Source organism: Fundulus heteroclitus, chromosome 6 (genome assembly GCF_011125445.2).
Source record: "Fundulus heteroclitus isolate FHET01 chromosome 6, MU-UCD_Fhet_4.1, whole genome shotgun sequence".
NCBI lineage: Eukaryota > Metazoa > Chordata > Actinopteri > Cyprinodontiformes > Fundulidae > Fundulus > Fundulus heteroclitus.
In genome coordinates, this window is record NC_046366.1 from 13,497,116 (window position 1) to 13,521,349 (window position 24,234).

A 24,234-nucleotide genomic window follows, 5' to 3' on the forward strand; every position below is an offset into this window, starting at 1 on the left:
GTGCTGCTACCATCACGGCCAATTGTCTGGATGTAAAGCAGACTCTGCCTCACTTACCGTTGTGTGTTAGCTTGTGCCTGAACAGCAGGTTCAGGATCATGGTTTTGTAACAGCTCGTCGGTCCAGGACAGATGCAGGTAAGCAGATGACCTTTATTAGGATTTTTTTTTTTCCAAAAAAAAAAAAAAAAAAAGTAGGTTCATGCATATCCACCTTTGGATTACTGTCAGTTTTCCGTTTGTCTGATCCTCCTACGCCGCAAAACCAATTTTTATGGCTTACATAGGCGGACGATAGACATCCGTCTGATATCCCCCAGGTTAACTGGAAAGAAGAGTTTTGTATGTGAAAATGATGCTTTATGCTCAAGACTGCTGATTTGCTTTATATATTGACTTTCCTAATACAGGACAACTGGTAAATTTGTAGAGGGAGGGAGGCATCGAAATAGAGAGAGAGTGAGAAAGCAGCAATCACTTAGCAGGAAACGTCCTGTAACATATAGCTGGGAATACCCGGAGCAGATGTGATGGTGGAGTGATGCGGAGACGGGACACTGGGGCACCTTATCTGACACCGCGCTGAAGAGTGGAGTAAGTGTTCTCCAATTATTATTTTGCTTCTTGTCTGAGGTTTGTAACTGAGAGCAGGTGGCTGCAGAGTTTTCCAGCCCACACTGCTTGATCAGCCACACCGGGCAAACATCAGACAAATTAATTAAAGATCACAGTGCAAATATGGAATATTTACTTTGTGGGACATGCATGTGATCTAATTGCTTATAGTTTGCATTTCTGCCAATATTTTTGTCAAAATGTGCAGTTAACTCCATCACGTTTTTAGAACTATATATATATATATATATATATATATATATATATATATATATATATATAGTTCTAAATATGAGCATTTACAGTTATGTGACAAAGTAAATGCCTGACAGACTTCCTTTTTTTTTTGCTTTGGTCACATTTAAACATGTCAGATCACAGGCACACACACAAAGATAAGCAACATAAATTTTAAAAAGCTGTTTTCAAACGTTGATTTCATTTATTAAGAGAGGAAATAAAATCTAAATCTGAAAATCCTGGCACTATGGGAAATTATGAAATCTGCCCCGTTGTTAAATCATGAATTAACTTTGATTAAACAAATGGATTGGTTCAGTTCAAAAATCCACACAGAGGCCTGATTAGTGCTGGAGCTTTAGACTCAAGAAATAACTTAAATAGTACCCGTCTGACAACATGAAGTAGGCTACAAGATCTCAAAAAGCAGCACATCAGGCCGATCTAAAACAAATGCAAGAACTGATGAGAAACAAATTCACTGGTACCTATCAGTCCAGAAAGGGTTACAAAGCCATTTCTGAGGCTTTTTGGACACCAGGGAACCAAAGGGAACTTTTATCCAGAAACGGAGAAAGCATGAAACAGAGCTGAACCTTCCACAGTCCGGCTGACCAAACTTTCTCCAATAGCACACCATCGACTCATCCAATTTAACTTTTAGTTTCATAAAGTGTCATTTCACAGCAAAATTATTCAGTCAAGGACATACAATACAATTTGATTATAAATATTAAACGCTGCAGTCAGGTTCAACTTATTAGAAATAAGTTGGTAGAAATTGGTAGAAATTTCACTGACATTGCAGCCATCCCTCGTCCTGCACAAGCATGAACCAACAGTGGACAAGTCTTTGCTTAGTGTTCACTTTGCAGCAATCCCTCATACTGAGCATACATGGGTCGACAGTGGAAAGAAACACCTCACTATAACAGGGAGGAACGTCCAGCATCACCAGGCTCCATGTTAACGGTCATCTGCTGCAACTGACTGGGAGCTTAAGAAGGCAAAGCAGACACACACACACCAACAAAAAACACAGAAGCACTGATTATGGAGTGCTTAGAGGAAAAGTAGAGAGTCACTGACAGCAATGGCTCTAGGTGGTTTCATCGAAGAGAAAGATTAAAGCAAATTATAAAGATTGGACAAAAGCTTCATCCAGGAGAGAGTTCCAGGGAGAACATCCAAGCTGACCTGAAAGAACACAAAGGACCATCTCACATTTGACAAAAACAACAACATGTTGATTATCCCCAACACTTGGGGAAAACATTGGAGACTGACAAGACAAAAGTGAAACATTTTGGACACATTCTGGAGGAACATAGGTGTAACGTCAGACACGCAGAGTGGAAGTGGTCCTGAGAAATCTCACCCAGGTGGTTCTGTTGGAGTATGCTTTCTGGGCACTCAGAAGAGTGTTCTCCCTCCTCTTTCAGCTCCATTTCCAGCTGGAGTTCTGGGAGACGGCCGCTTATCGGCTTGTTCAGGAACAGTGTGCATCTGCTGGCTTTGCGCTTGCCCTTCTACAATCTTGGCTGGGACCGTGATGTCATTGTTTACGTCGTCCTGTGTTTAGAGAAATTACTTTACGTTGTTAACAGCGCTGATAATATTGGCAGCGAAAAGTTTTTTTTCCCCCATCTTGATTCAGGCCAACTCCATTGCGTCTGAAAAAATGATAGTGCTCCCAGAAAATCTTACGATTGTCGATGAAGTTCACGGAGCTGGCAGAGCATTCTTTATTAAGCCGTTTATTAATCATAGGCAGGACTGAATTGTAAAGACAGTGAACATTTTTTGGAAGGAATGCGTCCCATTACATCAGGTATAAAAATTAAAATAAAACATGTCACCATATGACATTATTAATATTTTAGATGTAAAACAGATTTTTAAATTAATTGTAAAAAATATTATTTAGTATGTTTATATGGTAAAAGTCTTGAACTTAAACCAGATACTATTGACTCCAACGTGCAGCAATTAGATGCTACCTGGTCAGAGCTAATGATGTTAGTTTTAGCTTTCGATTATGTCCAGTAACAACATTAAACAATAAATAACAAGTAAAAAAAACATTAGCACGTCATGTACTGCTGTGCAAGAAAATGGAGCTTAGTTTTTCAGATAATTTGATCTCTTTAGGCAAACTGAGTTGCATTTTGAAGCTCTTGCCATCTTTGTACTTCCTATTAAGCTAGTCCCTTAAATATGGCCATTGGTTTTCTTCCTTCTCAACCGTCGTTGATGTGTTTTTGTTAGCGCCACTAACATCCGACTGATGTGCCTCCATGCTGGGATCTGATAACTCTGACTTAAACTCTGACCCGATGGATTACCGCTGTTGCTTCCGATGTTTGTTTGTTATTTAAATTTAAATTTTTACACTATAACTGATGTGTTTCAAAGGTAACTGAGTAAAATATTTAAATCCGGTCATACTTAAGTACAAATAAAAGTTCAGCTTTTGTAAACTACTTAAAACCGAACAAAGTACACAAAAACGCTAACGCGAACAAATGCCACTTGTCACTTTCCACTTCTGTTTGAATCTGACCAAGAAGCTATGATCTGAACCTAAAGACGTTCAAATTTTAAAAAAAAAACTCTCCCATGCATTGACTACATTGACGTAAAGCAATGTAAAAGGCTCATTACCAGCTACTGCAAACACTTGAAGGCAGCGATTGTCAGCAGGTGGAACAACCAGTCATCACGTTTTCATAAAGCTTCAGGTATGTCTGGACAAATTAAATCATTTAAAACTGTGTTTTCAATTTACGTGGATTAACTTTGCCTAAAATAAAGTGTATTTCATCTGAAACTATTAAGGGTTAAAAAACTACAAACAGGAACAATTTGTAAGGGAGCAAATACTTTTTTTACCGCACTGAAAGTAATCCTTATCAAAATCTGTGCCTGGACTGGCCACTATTTTGTGCGTTTATTAATCTTCTACGCGGTCACAGCTACTTCAGGATTTAATTATCTTTTCTCTATAAAGTATTTTTATCACACCTTACATCCTTTGTGCGTCGCACGCAATCTGACATTCACCCGACTTTAACAAAGCAGGCATTTATTAGCTTGTTATGAGCCGAGAGAGCAGTAGCCAGATGGTTGCTGTTGATCTTGTTAGAAAGGTAGATGTGGGAAGACCATTACCTGGATCACAGCAAACACACACACCACTGGGTGGGTAATCTGCACACCCATCTCAGCACCTGTTGCTCCAGAAAATGTTAGGGGCAGATAATCATTCTGAATCATTTTGTACACCGTGACTGAAACGGAAACTTCATGCACATAGGAGTTAAGAGTGTAAGTCGGACCATAGTTGCGGGGGACACATGGGTTTGCATACTAACCGGCCACTGATTGCTGTGCCGATGCATAGGGGAACAAGTGAGAACGTTAATGATTGACCAAATCTGTTTTACACAATCTGTGAGAGCCGGTTGCTAAGAGCTGAAAACCAGGAGACGGCATGGTTGCATATCCAACAGCCCATGTGTGCTTATATAAACCACCCTGACCTGCATATATACATGTCAGAAGTGATCAGGTTCATGTTTTATGGTCTTAACCGATGCAGCAGAAGGCTGGTTTAGATTAACAAAGCTCATTGTGATTGTATGATGAATGAGAAATTACTTTAAATGCACAATTACATACTTCTGTTCCTGTATCCCTACTGAGCTATGTGGCTGTGCTTTTGTGCTCTAAGCAAATCAAAGGTTTTCTGCGACTGAAAAAAAAAACATGGTGGGCCTGAGAAACCGTTCTACATGGGACCCATTGCTATTAAAGGCCTCCTGCATCAAGTCTTGTGCCAACGGCTGCTCCATGGGCATCACGGCACACCTCACGTACGCCAATGCTGACACCGAGTCCGTGGAAGGTGAGCTTTCAGTATTACTCTCTGAGCTGAGATTAGTGTTGCAATAAGCCTTTCTGGGTTTTGTGGGGGCACTAAGGTGTGTTTTTTTTAAAGACTGTTATGGAAATATGTACTGTGGAAACTGTAAGAAAGGAGTAGAGATGTAAGGACTGATCTCTGAGGAACACCGAAAATACTCTCCTATAAGACCACGACTCACAACTGAGGTTATATCATTTGAATGCAAAACGTTTAAAGTTAACACGCTTTACAGAGAAATAATAAGCAATCTCTTTACTTCCAAACTGATTTTTTTGTTGTTGTTTTTTTTACTTAATGTATCTTCCCAGTTTAGTTCAGAGGATTTGATTGGAGAGCCTTTCACAACCTGGAATTGCTGTCTCTCTGTATTCAGGTGTGTTTGTGTACCCTCTGGAGGAAAAAGAGGTCGTGGTGGGCTTTGAGGCCATGATTGCAGGGCGGCTGGTGGGAGTCCACATCCAGAGCAGAGGGAAGCTGAAGGACTGCTGTTTGGAGTGCTGCCCTGTTACTGATGGACACTGTGGGAGAGGCCAGGAGTGGAGCTGCTGCTGCCAGATGTCTGGTCTGGACATACAATGCACCAACGGTGAGGACCATGGATGAAAAGACAGAGACGTAAAAGACAAAGAAATTCATTAGATTGTCCTATATTTATCATCAATCATCAGGGAAAGTTTTTGGTCAACCAACATTATACTGAAGAATTCAGTTATTCAGGATAAAGTGCACTGATTAGTTTTTAAACATTACTAACTAGTAAATAACTTTTCTGAAGTAATGCTACCTCCTCTAAATCAAGAGCCGATAAGACAATCTACAACTATCTCTGCTTTGCATGGGATTAAAATCAATCAGTAATAAAACTCTGAAGAGTGGGAAATCTCTTACATTTCTTAAATCCCCATGAGTTCTGAATAGTTCTCTCTGCTGCTGTCATCTATTCACAACAATACCTCTGCTCTGCCGTAATGTAGGAAATAACTGAGCAGGAAAAAAGGCCTAATTTGCAAAATGCCAAATGTCAAATTAAGGCTTCAGAGCAATGGTTTTACTGCAGCCAGCATCAGAGGACTGCAGACACAAACTTTACCCTCAGTGCTGGATTCAGATAAAAGTTGTCAGTTTTGGTAGGTATAAAACTGTGGACTCTTTCTCAGACCTACAAGCCCATCATCATAATGAGATTTATAACAGGTATGCAGGTCCATTTAAAAGTAAAACAGAATGGTCAGTTGAGTATGTTGACAGCAAAAATATACAGATTGTCGAGTCTGGAATGCTCTTTTAAAACGTAATGACAAAATAAACCCCCTTTCCAACCTGATCTGTTCCACATACAGCATAGCTATAATAATTACTTGATATCCATCCAGTAGGGATATGAAGAGATCCCTTTGCTCAAAGACAATCTGTGGCTCATTTAGGAAGATCCTGAATGGATAGATGCTCCAAAACATGCACAGAAATCAATTCCCCCAGGAGCCATCCTTGTCAGATACCCAGCCCTCTTCCACTGACAGAGGGTTCGACAAATTGACAGTTTTGAGTTTTTGTGGCAGCTGTATTTAATGTAGAGAAACATTGTTTCAACTGGAGGGCCATGAAATCCTTATGTAAAAGTTAAGAGTAAATCTGATCTGATCGGCCTCTCAATGTGGGGACGCCATCCTCCACCATTATAAGGAAAGGAGTCCCTAAGCATAATGTTTCCATCTCTGTGCTTGGTTGTGGGGATGTGTTCTTTGGATCAACTTGATGCTAAAGAGCTCAATTTTTTTTTTTTTCTTAATCAAAGTATAAATAATTTAGATGTTCTCTTGCAAGGGTCTGCAAGATTTAGTTATTCAGAGCAGAAGTAAACACATTGTTGACTGTAGTCCAAACTGCCTTTAGATGATTAGCAAACTCCGCTCCTGTGATTTTTGACTGATCCCGATGCCCATGTGGCAGCATCTTGCATAAAGGACAATTTATGGTCATTTTATAATTCCTCCATTGCTGTGGACCGGCGTGCACATCTGCATCAATCTGTATTAGACTGGCTGATTGACCGTAACCTGTCTGCCATACCAGCAAATAACCCAATCTGGGGAAGCCAGACTCCTGGCCTGTTGATGGCGGATCACATATTTCTCACTTTCAGACATACAAATCCGTTTTCATGTTTACGTGTTCGTCATTGTGTGGCTGGAATGATATCATGCTGCATTCTTCTTTAAAACATACACATTTGAGTTTGCTCGTTTCATTTGTATGTGAGCTGAGCTAAATTGGCAACAGTGTATCCAGGATATTTCAATGATTTCAATGATGTGTGTGTTTTCTGTTCAAGGACACCTGGTTTTGGATGAAGACCTGGAAAGAACCACCTTCATTGTGGATTGTGGAGTCATCGGGCCCATGGATATAGTGTCTGTTGTCATCAGCACCACACTAGAACTCCCCACTATGGAAAATGGAGCAATCCGCATTGTCTATCCGACACTCCTTACTCCGGTGGTAACTGGCCAGGTGACGGCAAGCAAGGGTGAAAATGGGGGAAAGTCTGAGGAAACGGGGTAATTCTATTTATTACTGTACTGTAAATTTACGGGGAAAACCCTAATAGATGTGTCGTGGATTGATACATTTCTCTTCTCAGGGCAACCAGCTGCTTTGGTGCTAGCTCAGGAAAACCGGACCGGGCCTTGGACTATGAGCAGCAGTGCTCTCATGGCCTCTTTACCAGCCCTGCAGTCAACCTGGCACCGTATGAACTCAACTTCCAGCTGCTGGTTAGAGGCGCCTGTCTGCTGGCTGGTACCGTCTGTCTTCCAAAATAAGCCTGATTCAGTAGTTCTTGACTAAATGATTATAAAATGCTGGAGCAGGAGGCAGTCTCGTTTCAAAATGTAATTATTGGGCTCCCATGAAAAGCGTGAGTCACAACATGGCAAGAGCAAAGAGTACGAAGCACTAAGAGATTGGCCAGCAAAAGATTGGCCACAGTGCCTTGCAAAAGTATTCACACACTTTGATGTATTATTACGTTACCTGAAAATTGAGCCATGCATTTTTATTTAGCCCTCTTTACCTTTATATACATAAATAAAATGCTTGTGTGTAATTTAATCTTATTACAAATCCATCTGTTGTGTGAAGGCCTCTGTGAGAGAACTTCAGTGAACAAACAGCATCAAGAAAAATCCAATAATACTGCAGAAAAGGCAGGGATAGAGCTGGGGTGACGTTTTAAAGCAAGGTGCGGTTATAAAATGATATCCCAAAGCTTTCAACCTTTTACAGAACACCTTTTAATCTGTCGTCTGAAATTGAAAAGAGAGCAGCAGTGACTTTACCACCAAAGAGAGAGGCTGAGCAAATGAATGAAAGCAGCGACCAACAGGCTCACTCTAACTCCAGAGGAGGAGCAGAGATCTCAGCATCTTCTGGAAGAGTGGCAAGGCCCTGGTAGAGCAAAGCTAGATGCTACGTCTGCTTTGTCACAGGCCATGTTGGGGACTCAGCAAGCATGCGGAAGAAGATCCCCTGCTCGGATGAGGCCAAAGTTAAACTCGTTGGCCTAGATAAAAAACAATACGAGTCACGAGTGTTGATGCCGTATGACCCCCTGAGAACTCCATGGTGGCGGCTGTATGGTGCTTTAGAGGTAAACCTGGTAGAACCTGAGGTGGGGCTTCACCTTCCAGCAGCACAACAGCCATGAACATACAGTCAGAGCGTCAATGGGATTGTTTAGGTCAGAGGATGTTCATCTTGGCGAAGATTCAGTCATCCAGGGCATGGCCAACCCTAAAACGGTTAAACAACAAAACAAATAGACTTCAGGTCTTGTAGTTGAAATGTTTCACTCTTCATCCAAATTTCTCAATTCAAAGCGAGGGACGGAGAAGCTAAAAGCTTTTCAGCTGCAGGAGAAGCGGCGCTCTGCAGATCTAAACTCACATCTGGACTCCCCTATCTATAGGAGGCCGTTGGTGCCGCTGTTAGCCTGAATGCCGAAGAGATGTTCGGTCACACACAAGAAGGTGCGAATTGATTTGAAACTGACATCTGGCTCAATGTAGAACCATATGTTTTTGAAAGCTGAAATCTGAGGCCTCCTCCTCTATTTAATTTTGGTTTTTCCCGTCTGGCGTAAATGGCTTCCATCGCCACTCTATCGAGGTCTGGAACGTCCTCGCTGCACTGAACTTTGTGCACCACGACGCTCATTTCGGTTCGGTCTGAAATGCACCGAGATGTCGTGTATGGAGAAAATCCTTCCCGAGTTTCACAGATAACTAGTGTTGCACCAATACCGATACCAGTATCGGCCGGGGCGCCGATGCCGCACTAAAATGGTGGTATCGGTATTGGCGAGTACCAACAAATAGGTCACAGATACCATTTTTATGTTTGTATGTCACTTGAACGCAGCCTTCTCTCTCCCGACACTCACTAGTTCTACGGGATTCACTTTGTATTAGTCTTTTTCCTGCTTTAATAAGGTAGCAGCTTGACAAAGTCATGATGGCAATTATTTTACATCCAAGTTGTATGCTGTTCTTCATATATACACACACATAAATTTCAAAGTAATGGTATCGGTATGGAATCGGTATCGGCCGATACTGCACAGCCAGGTATCGGGTATCGGTATCGGGGCCAAAAAATGGCATCGGCGCAACACTACAGATAACGCATGTTTCAGAGAGACAGACTCATACGCCAGACCTGGATGCAGTTGAGAACACGTGGCAAGGCTTGAAAGCTGACGTTCACACACGCTCAGCGTCCAGTCTGGCTGATGGTGCAGGGATGGTTGATGCGTATCATAAAACAGCTGTAGGTGAATATCCAGCGAAATGTTCTCTTACAAAGAGGTGACTCCGTGCGACAGAGTGCAACACTTTCCAGGTTTTTGTCAAAAAAAGTTGAAAACCATGTAAGAGTTTCCTTCCCTTTAATGTAAGTTTGTGTTGGTCTATCATATAAAATCCCTCCCACCCTCCTCTTGTGTCATACGAATACTTCAGCAAGGCACTGCACATCTCCTAAAGTGATCATCGTGATCAACTTTTTCTCTTTGCTACGCTTTGCAGGCTTGGAGAGCCCTACACATGCTCTCAGGGCAGACGCCGACCCCGGTGCCCAGAGTGCGTCTGCCACCTACATCACTCTGGCTCAGGAGCATCCTTACGACAGGCACATAGAGATCATTTTACACCTGAGTGGTGAGTAGGGAGAAACTCTGAGGGAAAGGTTGGGCAACACATCCCGACTCACGAGCAGTGGGCTTTCTTACATGAGTGTCTGGTCATCCCACAGAACCCCACAGCCCATTGGTCATCCTGGAGAGAGGCCGCCTGTCCTTCAGCCAGTACGAGCAGCAGATCTGCTCACGCCGCGATTACGTCCGATACACCCGCAAAGACGCGGAGCCCGAGAGAAGGGTGAAATGCTCTCTGTGCTACTCACTTTGGTCTTTTGCTCCTCGTTTTGGTATTTCTTTCAGGCTCACCTACATCTGTTCTATCTCTCTGTAAACTGTTGCTGCCGTCATGAAGCTGGAGTACATCCGGAGACGATACCACAAGGACATTCTCTGCAGCCCCGTCCTCATGCTCAACTTCTGTCCCGACCTACTGTCTGAGCCCCTGGAGCTGCACAAAGCCACCAGAGAGTTGCTGTTCCTGATCGACCGCAGCGGCAGCATGAGTGGCACCAGCATACTTCGCGTGAAGGTGAGATGCTCTGTAAAATGGCTGAAGAACGATCTCTGTGTTAAATGTTGATGAAGGACGTGTCTGGACCTGACTCCTGGACCTGACTTGTTGTTTCCTCAGGAAGCCATGGCGGTGGCCCTGAAGAGTCTACCCTCTGGTACGATGTTCAACATAGTTGGCTTTGGGACCACCATCAAGCCTCTGTTTACCTCCAGCAAGCTCTGCACTGATGTTAGTCTTACACAGTTTGTTAGGAATGTTTCCTCCCTCTGTCCTGTTTCCATGGTCGGTCACATTAATTGGCACCTCTGGTGAAAATGTGTCAAAAGTCTTCAACTGACACGTTTGGTGTCAGGATATAAAAACTAAACAGAATCCCTTTAGAGTTAGTCGTAACTGAAGGAAGTTTCTGCTTTATATTTCGGATTTTCACGTTGATCAGACTTTCTAGGTACTTAATAACCCTTGACTTCCTGTTTCTCTGGGGTCCAAACGTGACACGACACAGAGGCCCCTCTCTTTTAGCCCCTGGCTGCCAGGTTGCACCGGGACCCATTTTAATTTTTCCACCAAATACGGGGATCAGAACCTCAAGAGAGGTAAGAAAATGACCAAAGCTCTTTGTTTGAGCACTAGAGCGGCGGTAGAGCAACGTCTTGGGATCGCTAAGTCTGTGCATCGACCATTATGACACCACCTACATGCTAGGGAGGGAAGTCAGACAGAAAAAAGTTGGGTTTGACATAAATAAAAGAATGAACATCCAAAAGCAAAAAAAAAAAAGTGTTGCATATGGAGGAAGACCTTTTACGATGTATCCACCAAAGGCTCTGGCAACCTTGGTAAAGTGCTAGGTAATGTGGCATTTTGGGAAATATCATAACACTTGATGAACAATGAAACAATGAAAATCTGGTGACCCCCCGTTAGAAACTGGCAAACCATAACTGGATCTTTAAACAGGATAATGACCCCATAGCCAAGTCGACACAGAAATTCCTTACTGGCTGTAAAATGATAAAATAAAATAAATCACACAGAAACATGTGAGCTTTGCTAAAGAGAAGAGACCATAAGACAAGATCCAGGACTACGAATGCAAAGAGGAATGATTAAAAATCGGTCCTGGTGAAGTAGTATGAGAGAAAAACAGGGGCTTTTGCAAACTACACAGAGCAGGAGTATCATTAAATGTGCCGCTGGTGATTGTGTTAAAATAGTTCTTTCTGAACACAGGTTCAGTTTGGTTTATTTCTGAACATTTCAGCGTGAGATTTGCACTACTGCAGTGAAATGTGAATCTGCTTTCAAGCTTTTCAAACATCTGTACTAGAGATGCCAAGAAATGTGTCAGACGCTGCAATAACCTTCACGGTCGGCGCTGTAAGAGGTCACAATGCTGCAAATGCTTGTTGTTTTTCTTCCGTCTGTGTGTGAGAGAGAACGTGGCGCATGCATCGCTTGGTTCATGCCTCCTGAATGTCGATGTTGTTTAACCACGCTGGACTATCTGTTCCGCTCTCCAATCTGGCCACAGGGCTTCTCCTTGGGTTGCCTTAGTAGCAGAGTATCAGGTTTTATCCAGACCAGGGGCTGGAAGGACAAACAGTCTTTGCACATTCTCCACACCATATGGTGGCCTTTCATGCATTTTCACTCGGGCAGGAGATGTCCTTCTGTCTCCTGTCCTGCCAGGGAGTTTTTTTTTTTTTTTTTTTTTTCCCACAGGTCTGAACTAAGGCAGGCGCTAACGTCTACATGTTTGTGCTCTCTTTATCAGAGCGGAGCGGACTTAATTATTTTCTCGCAGGTTATGTGGGGCACTTCGCGTCAGACAATGAGCCAGTCTCGTGGGGCTGTTTGCTCTGGCGGTCAGGTGGAACAGGTGTCGTTTGCATCTTTACAACAGATCTGACTGCGTCCACGTTTTAATGTGCTATGTGAATCCAGGTAACCCTAATGCAGGCCTACGAGTACGTCCAGAGGATGAGAGCAGATATGCGCGGCACCAACCTTCAGGGGGCGCTGTCCTGGCTCTACCAGCAGCCCATGCAGCGTTCGTATCCACGGCAGGTCTTCATCATCACCGACGGGTCCATCAGCAATGTGGCTAAGGTGCTGGAGCTGGTTCGCAGAAACACATGTGCTGGCAGGTATGGAAGCCCGCAAGGAAGGGAACACTGACTGAATGGGGTGGGGTTGTCATGCTGTCCAAAATTCACAGTGGGCAATGAAGGGATTGTTGTGGGGATATATAAAACAAGTTGGGACACAAGCAGGCTGATATTCAAGAGCTGAAGTGAGGAACCAGCGGGGGGAAAAAAAGGGCTGAGACATTTTTCAGCACCGCCCAGTAATCCTGTTAAGTGCTCTGCTCCGCAGTAAGAGTCACTCCCATCAGTTTTCCCCCATGCAGAATAACTCCATTTATGCCTCATTAGTATTCTCCTGGTGGACTGACTTTCTCCAAGGCATCTCGACTGTCCCTCTGGAATTTGAGCACTTGCTTCTGGCTCTTTATTCTCATATCTGATTTCAATGAATGTTGCTGATTCACCCTGAGTCTGATGTTTTTAAAGCCAACTCTTAAATATCCCTGTCACCTCTGTAGGTGCTTTGGCTTCGGCCTTGGCCCCCGGGCCTGCAGGAGACTCCTGCAGGGCATTGCCAAACTGACTGGCGGGACCACAGAGTTCCTTTATGATGAGGAGAGACTCCAGCCAAAGGTCAGCACCAGCACTGCAGCGCCACCTACCGGAGAAACACGAATCACACAGCAGTTACAGTGAAATCCTCGCTGTTTTTGCGTAACGCTTGTAGGAGGCATTTCATTTTTTACATAATCCCATTAGTTGTTACAGTATCTCACAGAAGTTAGTTTGCATATATTTTATAATATCTTTTCATGGGACAACACTGCAGATGTAACACTTTGATGCAATGTAAAGCAGTCAGTGTACTGCTTGCATAACAGTGTAAATTTGATGTCCCCTCAAAATAACGTATACAGCTATTAATACCTCAGCCGCTGGCAACAAAAGTGGGTTGAGCTTTAATTAAAGTGGCAAAAGTTGTTCCGAAAAATGTGAATATATTGCGTGGCCACCCGGAGGCGGGTTGAGTAGCCAGAAATTGTTCTCAAGTAAGAGTAAACAAGCGTGCAGTACAAAGAAGAACAAAAACTTTCCTAAACCTTTTATTTCCCAACAAACCAATGCTTACATCAGTTCATATATATATATACTCTAAATTGCCAGAGGTATTCTATCATCCGTTTATACATGTACCTGAATTTTGATGACGTCCTATTTTTAATCTATAGGGTCAAAATTGTTGATGGATCCACGCTCCCAGCAATAGGAACTTGTATTATTTTGTAAACATCTTCCTCAGGGTTTGTAGGGGGTTCACAGTTATTGCAGTCTCAGTTTTAGTGAATTCCAAAGATGTTCTGTGAGGTTGAGGTCAGGACTCTGTACAGGTCTGTCAAGTTTGTCTACACCAAACCTTATGCACCTCCAGCCATGGAAGTGATTGGAACACCCGAACTCATTCATTTGCCGGTGTGCCCATACACTTTTGGCCATATAATATATATTAGAACAGTGGAAAGTACTTCCAGTGACAATACCTACTATTTACTTGTATGTTCACTTGACCTCCAAATGGCTCCGTGAGATCAGCATAGAAAATAATGTTAAAACAACAAAGTTCATGTGAAGCTTTAACATAAATGTAGCTGTCTCTCCAGTGCATTTTTGGTAAAAACATGCCTGTTCTTTATCTAACTGAGTTACTGGTGGTGGGTAGAGTAGACAGAAATTCCTAAAAGCACATTTTGTTCAAAAAAGTTAATTGAAGTAAATGTAACTGAGTAATTGTAACTAGTCACTACCCCTCTCTGGTGGCCACCATTATTTTCTAGCACACCCTTAATTTTCTTGGGCATAGAGCTCACTAGAACTTCCCAGGTTGCTGAAATCCTCTTCCACTCAACAGAAACCACAATGCCCTTCACAAGATAACATTTAAAGACAGAGAAACATTTGAGAATAGAGAAAAAAAAGCACAGAAAAATTGTGTTGGAAAAACAGCAGGCCAAAATAGAAAACTAGAAGGCAAGGCAAGTTTATTTATAAGGCACTTTTCAGTAACAGGACAATTGAAAGTGCTGAACATGAACAAAAAAAGCAAAAGAAAAATCATTACAGAGACAGAGGGGAAACAGTGCAGCGGTAAGCACATTGCAGGGCAATAGTAGCAGTAGGTTAAGATACAGTAGAAGAGAAGTTGGACCACAAACTTCAACATTAACATTTAAAGCCAATCCTAAACAAATAGGTTTTTAACCTTGATTTAAAGGAACTCAGGGTTTAAGCACTTTTATAGTCCTCTGGGAGTTTGTTCCAGGTAAGTGGTGCATAAAAACTAAATGCTGCTTCTCCATGTGTGGTTCTGGTTCTGGGTTTGAAGCGCACACTTGAGCCAGAATGTCTGTTCCGGAGGGTTGATACGCTGACAACACGTCTGTGATGTATTTAGGTGCTGAGGCATTCAAGGATTTACAGACTAACAGAAGTATTTTAAAGTCTATTCTCTGAGATACAGGGAGCCAGTGTAAGGACTTTAGAGCTGGGGTGATGTGCTCTACTGTCTTAGTCTTAATGAGGACGCAGCTAGAAGCCAATCATGAAACAAATAAATAGAGAGCATTCAATAGTATTGCTGTCTGACTGAAAAAAGCTTGATTAACTTTAGCTCTCAGCCAAGGATTGTGGTGTGGCTAGCAGACCTAGAGATCTGCCATATATCCTGGTGCAGAGGCCATAACAGATTAAGGAACACATTGTGACTTGAACCTCTGCTGCAGCTAATCAAGTCTCTGAAGAAGGCCTTTGAACCCGTCCTGACTGATGTTCGGATCGACTGGTACCTGCCAGAGAACATGGAGGCCCTTCTTTCGCCAAACGAAATTCCTCCTCTGTACCCCGGCGATCGCCTTGTTGGATACTGCACTCTTTATGATATGACAAACTTCAAAGCACAGAAGACAGAGGTATGTTATCTATTACATATGATTTAGAGCGTGACCTGATTGTGGTCTGCATGGATTCTACAGTTCCTTGCCGAAGCATTCCTACCTACTAGCCTTGTTCTGCGTGTGTTTTCTCTGAACAGGTTTTTTAAAATGTATTTTAAGTAAAAATCTGAAAAGTGTGGTGAGCATTTCTGTTAAGCCCCCTTTACCCTGATACCCTGATGACCCAGTATAACCCCTGGGTCAATACTTTTCAGAATGCAGCCTTAAAAATATCCGCATTTGGTTGTCCAGTGGCAGGGTCGGGACTGCAGAGGTGTGCACCGTGACTCCGTGGGTTCGGTTTTCACCCATTCGACTGACGAGCTCTCACCGCCTCCTTCCTCTGAGCTCATGCCCGCGGTGATGCCCGCGGACCGCACCGAGCTGGAGGAGGCTCTGAGAGAAATTTCCAGGGAGATTTCGTCCGAGTTTTCCTGTGCCAGAGACGCTGACCTTGGACTCGGCCCAGGTGATGCGCTGATCACTAAACTGATTTAGATGGGGAGATGCTGTTGCCACGATGTTTCACAGCTGTCCCTTTGTCTAAAGCAGGCGGGGAGCTGGACTGGTCCAGCGACATAAGGCGGAGGATCCAGCAGAGCTCCTACATCCAGGAGCAGTATGTTCTCACTCATTGCTCCCTGAGCAGCGAGCGAAGCCTTCAGTCACAGTCCCACGCACACATTCACGCCTCCAGCTCGGACTCTGCGGGTGGGGGCTTCCTTTCCGACCCCCGCTCCTCTGGTCCCGTGTTGGAAACGGGGTCTCTACCGCAGGGCCTTGAGAGGATGGCCCCTCCGGAACCATCATCCTTGTCTCGCTGGGCAGACCCAGCTTGGCAGTTCAACCTTTCGGCTGAAACTCCTGACAATGTTGCCAAAAAGGTAAGAATAAAATAGTAAATTGAACCGGCAGGTGAATTAAAACAGTAGTCTAAACTTCGGCTGGACTTCTTTAATTGTCATTCTCGCGCCGCCAGAGCGGCCGTCTGGACGGAGGCGAGGAGTCTCGAAGGAGACAAAAAGTATTGGCTCGTTCAACCATGGCTGCGCGTAGCTTCTCATCGCCGCAGGGGGAACTGGAAATGCATCGCCTGCGGAGAGCTCTTGAGAGGGTCTCCTTTGACCAGACTCTTGGGGGACGGCTGGACGAAAGTGATGGAGAGACAGGGCCTCCATCAAGAGGAGCAGTTTCCCACAGAAGCCTGACTGACTCCAGTGAGTACGAAAGAGCGCAAAAAACAACCACTTTTCCTAATTCACATGGTCATAGCATGGACTTTAAAGCAGATTTCTATGTATCCTTTACAAAACGACACACAAAAATTTATTTTTATGAATGTTTGACAATAAATCAGAATTAACCTTCCCTGTTTTATGTCAGTTATGGATTACAGCAGTTATTTCCATTTGCTAAATGCAAGAACACCAAAACAAGAGAATATGTTTTGGTGAAATTGCCTCTTAAACTGTCTTTTAAACAGATGGGTCAAACTTTTTTGTACATCCTTCCTCAAGCTTCTCACTATAGTCTGTTGCACTTTTGGCCCAATCCACCTGACGGAGGTGGTTTAACTGGATCAGGTTTGCATGCCTTGCTCAACATACACCGGCTTGCAACCACAAATTTTCCATGAGAACAAGATCAAGGGTTTTCACTCGTTGCCGAAGCCCTTTTTAATTGCTTCGGCTGCATATTTTGGGTCTTTAGCCAATTGGAAGATCCATTTGTGCCAAAGCTTTGACTTCTTCACTTATATCTTGAACTATTTTTTTTCTGTATTTCCTCATTGTGCTCCTTCCTGGAGATGCCATAAATTTTACAAAGTGTACCAGCCCGTCCTTTAGCGAAGAACCCACACGTACTGCTGCAACGCTCGTACTTCACAGTTCAGAAAGTTTGATATGCGTTAAAACTTCCCCCTTTTTCCTCCAAATATAGCAAGACATCTCTCAGAGAATTAGGGTGATTTTTTATGTCTTTATTTGCGAACTGGCTTTTAATGGCCTCTTCCTCTCTAGGTGCCCTTCAACCCATGTCTGCACAGGACTCATTTCACTGTGGATAATGACCCTCTCTTACCAGCTTCCACTCAATATTTTCACATCTTTTGCTTTTGTTTTGGGGTTTATTTGCAAAACTACACACCGTTTCAGGTTCATTCCTATGACGCGGAACCCGTCTCTTTCCAGAGTTTTATGATGACTGAAAATCCCTGTGGAGTTGCGTATAATTGTCTAAAGTGATGAACACGACTGCGATAGACTGGCAACCTGTCCAGGGTGTACCCCGCCTCTCGGCCACTGACAGCTGGAGATAGGCACGAGGGATAGACGTGTTAGAAAATGGATGGATAAACACGACGCCTTCAGGCATCTTAAAACTGTACCTGAGGATGAACCAGACTTATGGAGGTCCTCAATTCTCTTGCTGATATCTTGGCTACTTTCTTTTTATTTTAACATAACGTCACACACACACTAGTATTTAGAAGATATAAGTCTGGGCTCACCAACCTTTTCCAAAGTAAGAGCTACTTCATTGGTGTTGTGTTATACGAAGGGCTACCAGTACTGACCTGTGAACCAGAATAATCAGAGTTAACCTTAAATTTATGTAAAATAAGCAAATTTTCCATGCTTTGTTATAGATATTGTCACTTTTTTTAAACTATATACATGAAAGTGTGAATAAACAGGAAGAGTATTGGAATAAAATAAAGTTTTAGCTGCAGCTCACTGGTGGATTGGACTTTTTCTAGAATAGGCTGGTAGGCACCACATGTGGCCCTCAGGGTCTACTTCCACTGCAAAAAGAGAACTAAAAATAAGTAGAATTTTCTTGAAATGAATGTATTTGCCCTTAAATTTGAGCAGGTAAATATGATTATCTGCCAATGGAATGAGTATTTTTAACCCTAAAATAAGATAATTAGATATACAGCACTTGAAATAAGATGATGGAGACGAATTGTCCCTAGTTTAAGTGCAAAAATCTTATTCCATTGGCAAATAATCTTATTTACATGCTCAAATCAAGGAAAAATACTTTCATTTCAAGAAGATTTTTCTTATTTTTAGTTCTATTTTTGCAGTGTGGTGCCCCCGGGCACCATGTTGGTGACGCCTGATGTTGGTAATACTAACTTCTTTTTAAAGTCTGATTAACCTAGTATCAGTGATCAAAAAAAGCCATGTCTGTCTTATTATACGTTGTATCAAAATAGGAGTACATGGTTTTAAAGGAATCTGTCCACTTACTCTTCCGGTTCCTCCAGATGGACTCCTGTTCCCTGCCTCGCCCCTGGACTGGGAGAGCTTCACTGACCCGGAGGATCTGTTCACCGCGGCTCATCCTGAAGATCCTCCCCCGGGTCAGTGTTGCTCCATCATTCACGGCCTGCTGAGCGGTAGGCCCGTGTCCTGGGAGGTCACTGTGGACGTGGGCCGTCTCTGGCCGCCAGAGGACCAGAACATCACGGGGAACACCGAATGTGGACTTGGTGGGGAGGACGCAGGAAAGCCGTGGGAGGAGATCATTCACCACTTGACGGCTCGCTCAGTAATAAGGGACTTTGAAAAACTGGCAGAGAAAGAGAGCGACACTGGGCACGGTGATGACTGCCACACACACACTGTCAGCGATGTCCCTGTTTCTGTGTTGTCGTTTACGTTTGGTATCCTTCAGGGTCGGGTAAACGGTATCGCATGAAGGCTATCCAGACAAGCAAGCACTGTAACATCGTGTGCATGTACACGGCCTTCACCATTACAGATGGTAGCACAAACAAAGGCTTGCCAGAGAGCACGGACGTCCGAAACACAGGTACAACGCAGAGATACACGGGCTGTGAAAAAGCCTCACCATCATTTTAGATACTAGAAGTGTACTGAAGTATACAGAACTTACTCCATAACTTACTCCATCAGAGCTTTCAGAAGAAAGCTCTGATCAGCCACGGCTTGCCCTCTTCCACGGCAAGCATGTGGAAGAGGATCCTCAAAGTCCAAAACTGAACCCAACTGAGAATCTGTGGTGAGGCTTGAAAATTGCCATTCACAGATTCTCTCCATTCTACTCTCTTCTGCAAAGAAGAGTCTGTGGGTGTGTAGCGTTGATAGAAACAGCCCAAAAGGCCTGCAGCTGAAATTGTAGTGGAAGGTTTCTGCTTAAAATATCCTTTTTTATTGATCTGTTCTGAAATTTTCTGAGACAGTGAGCTTTCTGTAAGCCACAATCCCTAAAATTGCAGAAACAAAGGCTTGTAAATACTTGTTCCTTTGTGTAATAAATCTATATATAATATATACGTTTTTTTTCTTAAATGATTGAAAAAAAAAACTTTTCACGATGTCCTCGTTTTTGGGATGAACCTGTACCTGCAGGGATTCTTACAGGGAACAAGCAAACTTCTCAGACTTTGGGACGCAGGCAGAAGGTCTATTCTGCCGGTCTGGGAAGACAGCGGATTGGTGGAGAAAGGGACGAGGTCGAAGACGCCTGGAACTTAACAGGTAGACCACAGCAAAATGATACCCACACCTATTTCTGCTAGCCAGACTTCACATCAATCATTGTGTTTCTCTCAGGTAGAAACGTTGCTCATGTAAGCTTAAATCCTAGAATATTATTAAACATTTATGTCAACTCAACAAAATATACCCCAGGGATGGAGCTTTTCCTGCCTCACATACCTTGCAGTGCTAGAAATTAGAAAATACATATATATTTACAAAAGATCTTTATTCCCATTCAGAAGCACCATTTTAATTGTCCTTTTTTAAAATTCTACCTCAACCTTAACGAGTCAAGCTCGTAATAATGGAAATTCTGTCCTGTTTCCTCAGAAACCCCCAGAAAATATAAATCAAGAAAAATTCCTATAATTTTATATTTAGGAAGAAATCCAATCACCCCAGCACACCTGAAACATTCCTATTTTCTCCCAACAATCCACCCCAGAGGCAGGTGGATACTGCTCCATGGCTGCTGTAACAGCAGAGATGTCATGCAATCGCTCGCAGAGGTCTATAGAGAGCAAGTCGATGGAGAGCTTCTTCAGCACCAGGTAAAGGTTCATCAATTCATAGCTTTGTGAAAATGTGTAAAAAGTAGGACTCCAGCAAAGTCACAATCTGGGCGGTTACCGTCCAAGTCCCGTTTCTTTCTATAATTACATTTTTCAAAGTTTGTTTTTCCTATATTTCCAGGTTCCAGCTGGGTCGACTCAGGTCCTCTATTTCATCTGGAAAGCAGGTTCCCCTCAAGTCTCACTGTTTATCTGCAGAGTCCGACAAACAACCTGAGAGTGAAGCTCCTGACTACCAGCCCCTGGTGAGCAGGAGCAGCATCCTGCACAAGCCACTCCATTTCATATAGTTTACTTTCATTTTTGAAAGTAACTGATAATGTACTAATTACATTGCATTTTGATTTTTATCTATAGTATTATATACTATATTTTTATGGCACATCACGGCCTACACAGTCACAGACAACACAGTGACAGTGGTCCACCAGACAGACCGTTTACAACCTGGCTATATTTGAGCATATTAGTGGAAAGTTGAGTGGAAGGAAAAAGTGAAGTATATATAAAAAGGTGCACATGTAACAGGGATAACTGCTGCTTTAAGAGGCTTGTGACACAAAGTCAATTCAATAGATTATTGTGAGAGCTTCAAGAGCCGCCACACACTGACGTGTCCAGGAATGAGGGCTACAACCCTCACTTACTTTGTGCCAAGTAAGTGCTAGCCCTGAGCTAGACACAACATCAGAAGCATCTTAGCTAGGCCAAGGAGAAAAATTACTAGACTGGTACTCTGTGGTATAACGTCCTCTTTTCAGATAAAAGTAAACGTTACATTTCATTTGGAAATCAAGTGGTGTGAGATCCAGTGTGACATTTCTACTGGAGGTGATGATGCCGAGCCATGCCATCTGCTGGTGGTGAAATCCTTCGTTTTATGAAATCCAAAGTCAGTGGAGCTGTCTACCAGGAAATGTTAGATCAGTTTAGCTCTGCTGAGAAGCTTTATAACGGATTTCATGTTCCAGCAGGACTTGGTCCCTGCCAGCATTGCCAAAATTACCCATACCTGCATTAAAAACTGTAGTATCACTCTTCTTGTCAGTCAGCAAACATGCCTGATCTGAACCCCAGCTCTAACCTATGGCCTATTGTTAGGAGGGAGATGAGAGACACCAGACCCAACAGAGCTGAAAGCCTCTCTCAAAGCAACCTTTGCTTCTTTGGCATCTTTAGCAGAGCCACAGGCTAATTACCTCTATGCCACTGTGCCACATTTCTGCAGCAATTCATGTTAAAGGAGCCCCAACCGAGTATTGAGTGCATATATTTTACAGCATGTCCACATGTCTGAATTTTAAAACAATAAATCATTTTTTGTTAGTTTTAACAATAATTTATGGCTCTTTCTCAGGTGCATTTACAGCTTGCATCAGGAGCTTTTCTACTGACGGAGATCTACTCGGAGTGCGTCCAGATCCCGCTGGACCGCCTCAAGAGAGCTTCGCCCTACAGCCTTCACCGACGTAGCCTCAGCCCGGCGTTCCGCTGCACCTCTCCCAGCGCTCCCTCCTTATCCACCTCTGCCAAGCCTCCTGGCGCCCCCAGCATTCACCACGTCACCTTTTCTCCCTCCTCGTGCTCTCTGGCCAAGCCGGCCGCTCCTCCTTTCCACCACACTCCGGTCGACAACCCCTTGATTTTGGAGTCGAGGTTCCTGCGAAGACACCTGTCGGACCGAGACCCCGTCACCTCGCCCCCTGACCTCCCGAGCTCTGAGGAGGGCTCCTTAGAGCTGTCTATCGGCCCCTCTCACAGCCAGAGCCTCGGGCAAGCAGACAGCGGCCGCGGTTCAGAGACAGATATATGCGAGGGGTCCTCTGCAGAGCCGTCAGACCTCCAGGGCAGCAGCCAGTTGGCCCAGGAGGATCTGGAAGGCTCGAGCTGGGCCACCGCTGTGGCCCTGGCCTGGCTGGAGCACCGGTGTGCCGGCTACTTCATGGAGTGGGAGCTGGTGGCGGCCAAAGCAGACTCCTGGCTGCGCTGTCAGAAGCTGCCGGAGGGAGTGGACCTGGCAGGGTTAAGAGGAGCAGCCAGGCAGCTGTTTCTGCTGCTGCGCCACTGGGATGAGAACATTAAGCTCAACATGCTGTGTTATAACCCCAATAATATGTGAGACAATCAGCTCTGGAGGTGCAAAAAACAGAACCACGGTCGTGGAAAAATTAGGACGCCTCATCAGATATTAATATCGATTTTGATTTTGCTCAAAGATAGAAACGAAACTGAGCGAAACGTTGGCCTTTGACTTTCCATTTCTTGTCAGCAGGTTCTTGGTGGATTTACTGCCTTATTTCCTGCCACTGTCATGGATTCTGTGATGGTGAGCCACCAGGTCCAACTACAGCAAAGCAGATCATGACTCCTCCACCTCTGTGCTTCACAGGCAAAACATCCTTATTTTACACAAGACCAGAACATGTGGAACATTATTACACAAGTTCTGGTCTTTGTCTGCATTCTCCCTCACAAACGTCTGGCCTTTGTGTTTTCATTTCATTTTACGTGGAATTCTGTAATGTTTCTTTATTCTTGTCGTTTAATTTCTGTTACTTTACATGTTTGATGTTAAATCTCCAAATACCCATAAGCCCCAGCTTGTCAGAAAGACACAGGGTGTTAGTGCGGGGTCCTCCTTTTTTCACGACTGTGTAACAAAAACTAGACTTTATCAGCTGATACTGCAAGCCAGTGCCAAATCCATACCAATTTAACAAAAGTGACCTTTTTAGTGTAACTTAGCTTTATGCAAACACAGGAATGCCTTGACCATCTGAATAAGCTTTTCGTAGGTTAGAATGCAGCTCTGAGTTTGTGTTATGTGTACGAGTCAGTCAATGATTGTCAGGTTGGGTGTTTGATAAACAGATGAAAGATTAGCTTACACAATAAATATGAATAAAAACAAAGCATAATGGAAGCTAAGCATTTGTTGTACTGTGTACAAATTAACAAAAAGGAATAAAACTTTTGACCTGTGCTTGATTTATTTTGTCTGGATTTCAGCCACCCACATACAGGTACATCTAAACAAAATCGCGTAAAAGTGCTATATTATTTGCCAGTCACCTCAGAAAGTGAAATTCATATATTATATAGAATTGTTATACGTAACATGGTGACATATATTCCAAGCCTTTTCTTGTAATTTTGATGATTAAGGCTTACAGATTATGGAAACCCAAACTCAATGTCTCAGTAAATTAAAATACTGTGAAAAAGTTATTTTTGAAACTCCTTAATCAGCTCAAAACACCTGCAAAGGTTTCCTGAGCCTTTAAACTCTCTCATGCTGGGTCAGCAGGCGACACAATCATGGGGAAGACTACCGACTTGACAGATGTCCAGAAGACAGTCATCACCACCCCTCATAAGGAGGGTAAATCATAAAAGGTCACCGAGTTCTGGACCCACACATATTAGCAGAAAATTGAGTGGAAGGAAGAAGTGTCGTAGGAAAAGGTGGAGCAGCAGAGGGAGAAATGCAGCTTTGAGAGGATTGTCTAGTAAAACTCCATTCAAAAATATGGGGGAGCTTCACAAAGAGTGGACTGAGGCTGGAGTCTGAGCAT

General features: G+C 43.4%; 1 protein-coding gene across 3 annotated transcripts; it reads left to right on the top strand.

Annotated features, from left to right (window-relative positions):
* vwa5b2 (von Willebrand factor A domain containing 5B2) lies at positions 1 to 23,641 on the top strand. Of its 3 annotated transcripts, none has more exons than XM_036138092.1 (22): positions 1 to 137; positions 410 to 593; positions 4,588 to 4,761; positions 5,156 to 5,368; positions 7,115 to 7,340; positions 7,424 to 7,581; positions 9,867 to 9,998; positions 10,093 to 10,217; positions 10,332 to 10,508; positions 10,611 to 10,721; positions 12,441 to 12,643; positions 13,102 to 13,216; positions 15,361 to 15,546; positions 15,823 to 16,039; positions 16,120 to 16,454; positions 16,550 to 16,787; positions 18,848 to 19,183; positions 19,258 to 19,395; positions 19,956 to 20,084; positions 20,533 to 20,638; positions 20,781 to 20,904; positions 22,017 to 23,641. In XM_036138092.1, the coding sequence occupies exons 3-22, from the start codon at positions 4,623 to 4,625 to the stop codon at positions 22,776 to 22,778; spliced, it is 4,170 nt and encodes a 1,389-aa protein (XP_035993985.1). In that variant the 5' UTR covers positions 1 to 137; positions 410 to 593; positions 4,588 to 4,622; the 3' UTR covers positions 22,779 to 23,641. The 3 variants fall into 3 exon arrangements, with proteins under 3 accessions (XP_035993985.1, XP_035993986.1, XP_012709093.2); XM_036138093.1 differs by having other exon boundaries at positions 20,536 to 20,638; XM_012853639.3 differs by having other exon boundaries at positions 16,123 to 16,454.
* Positions 23,642 to 24,234: the final 593 nt, after the last annotated feature.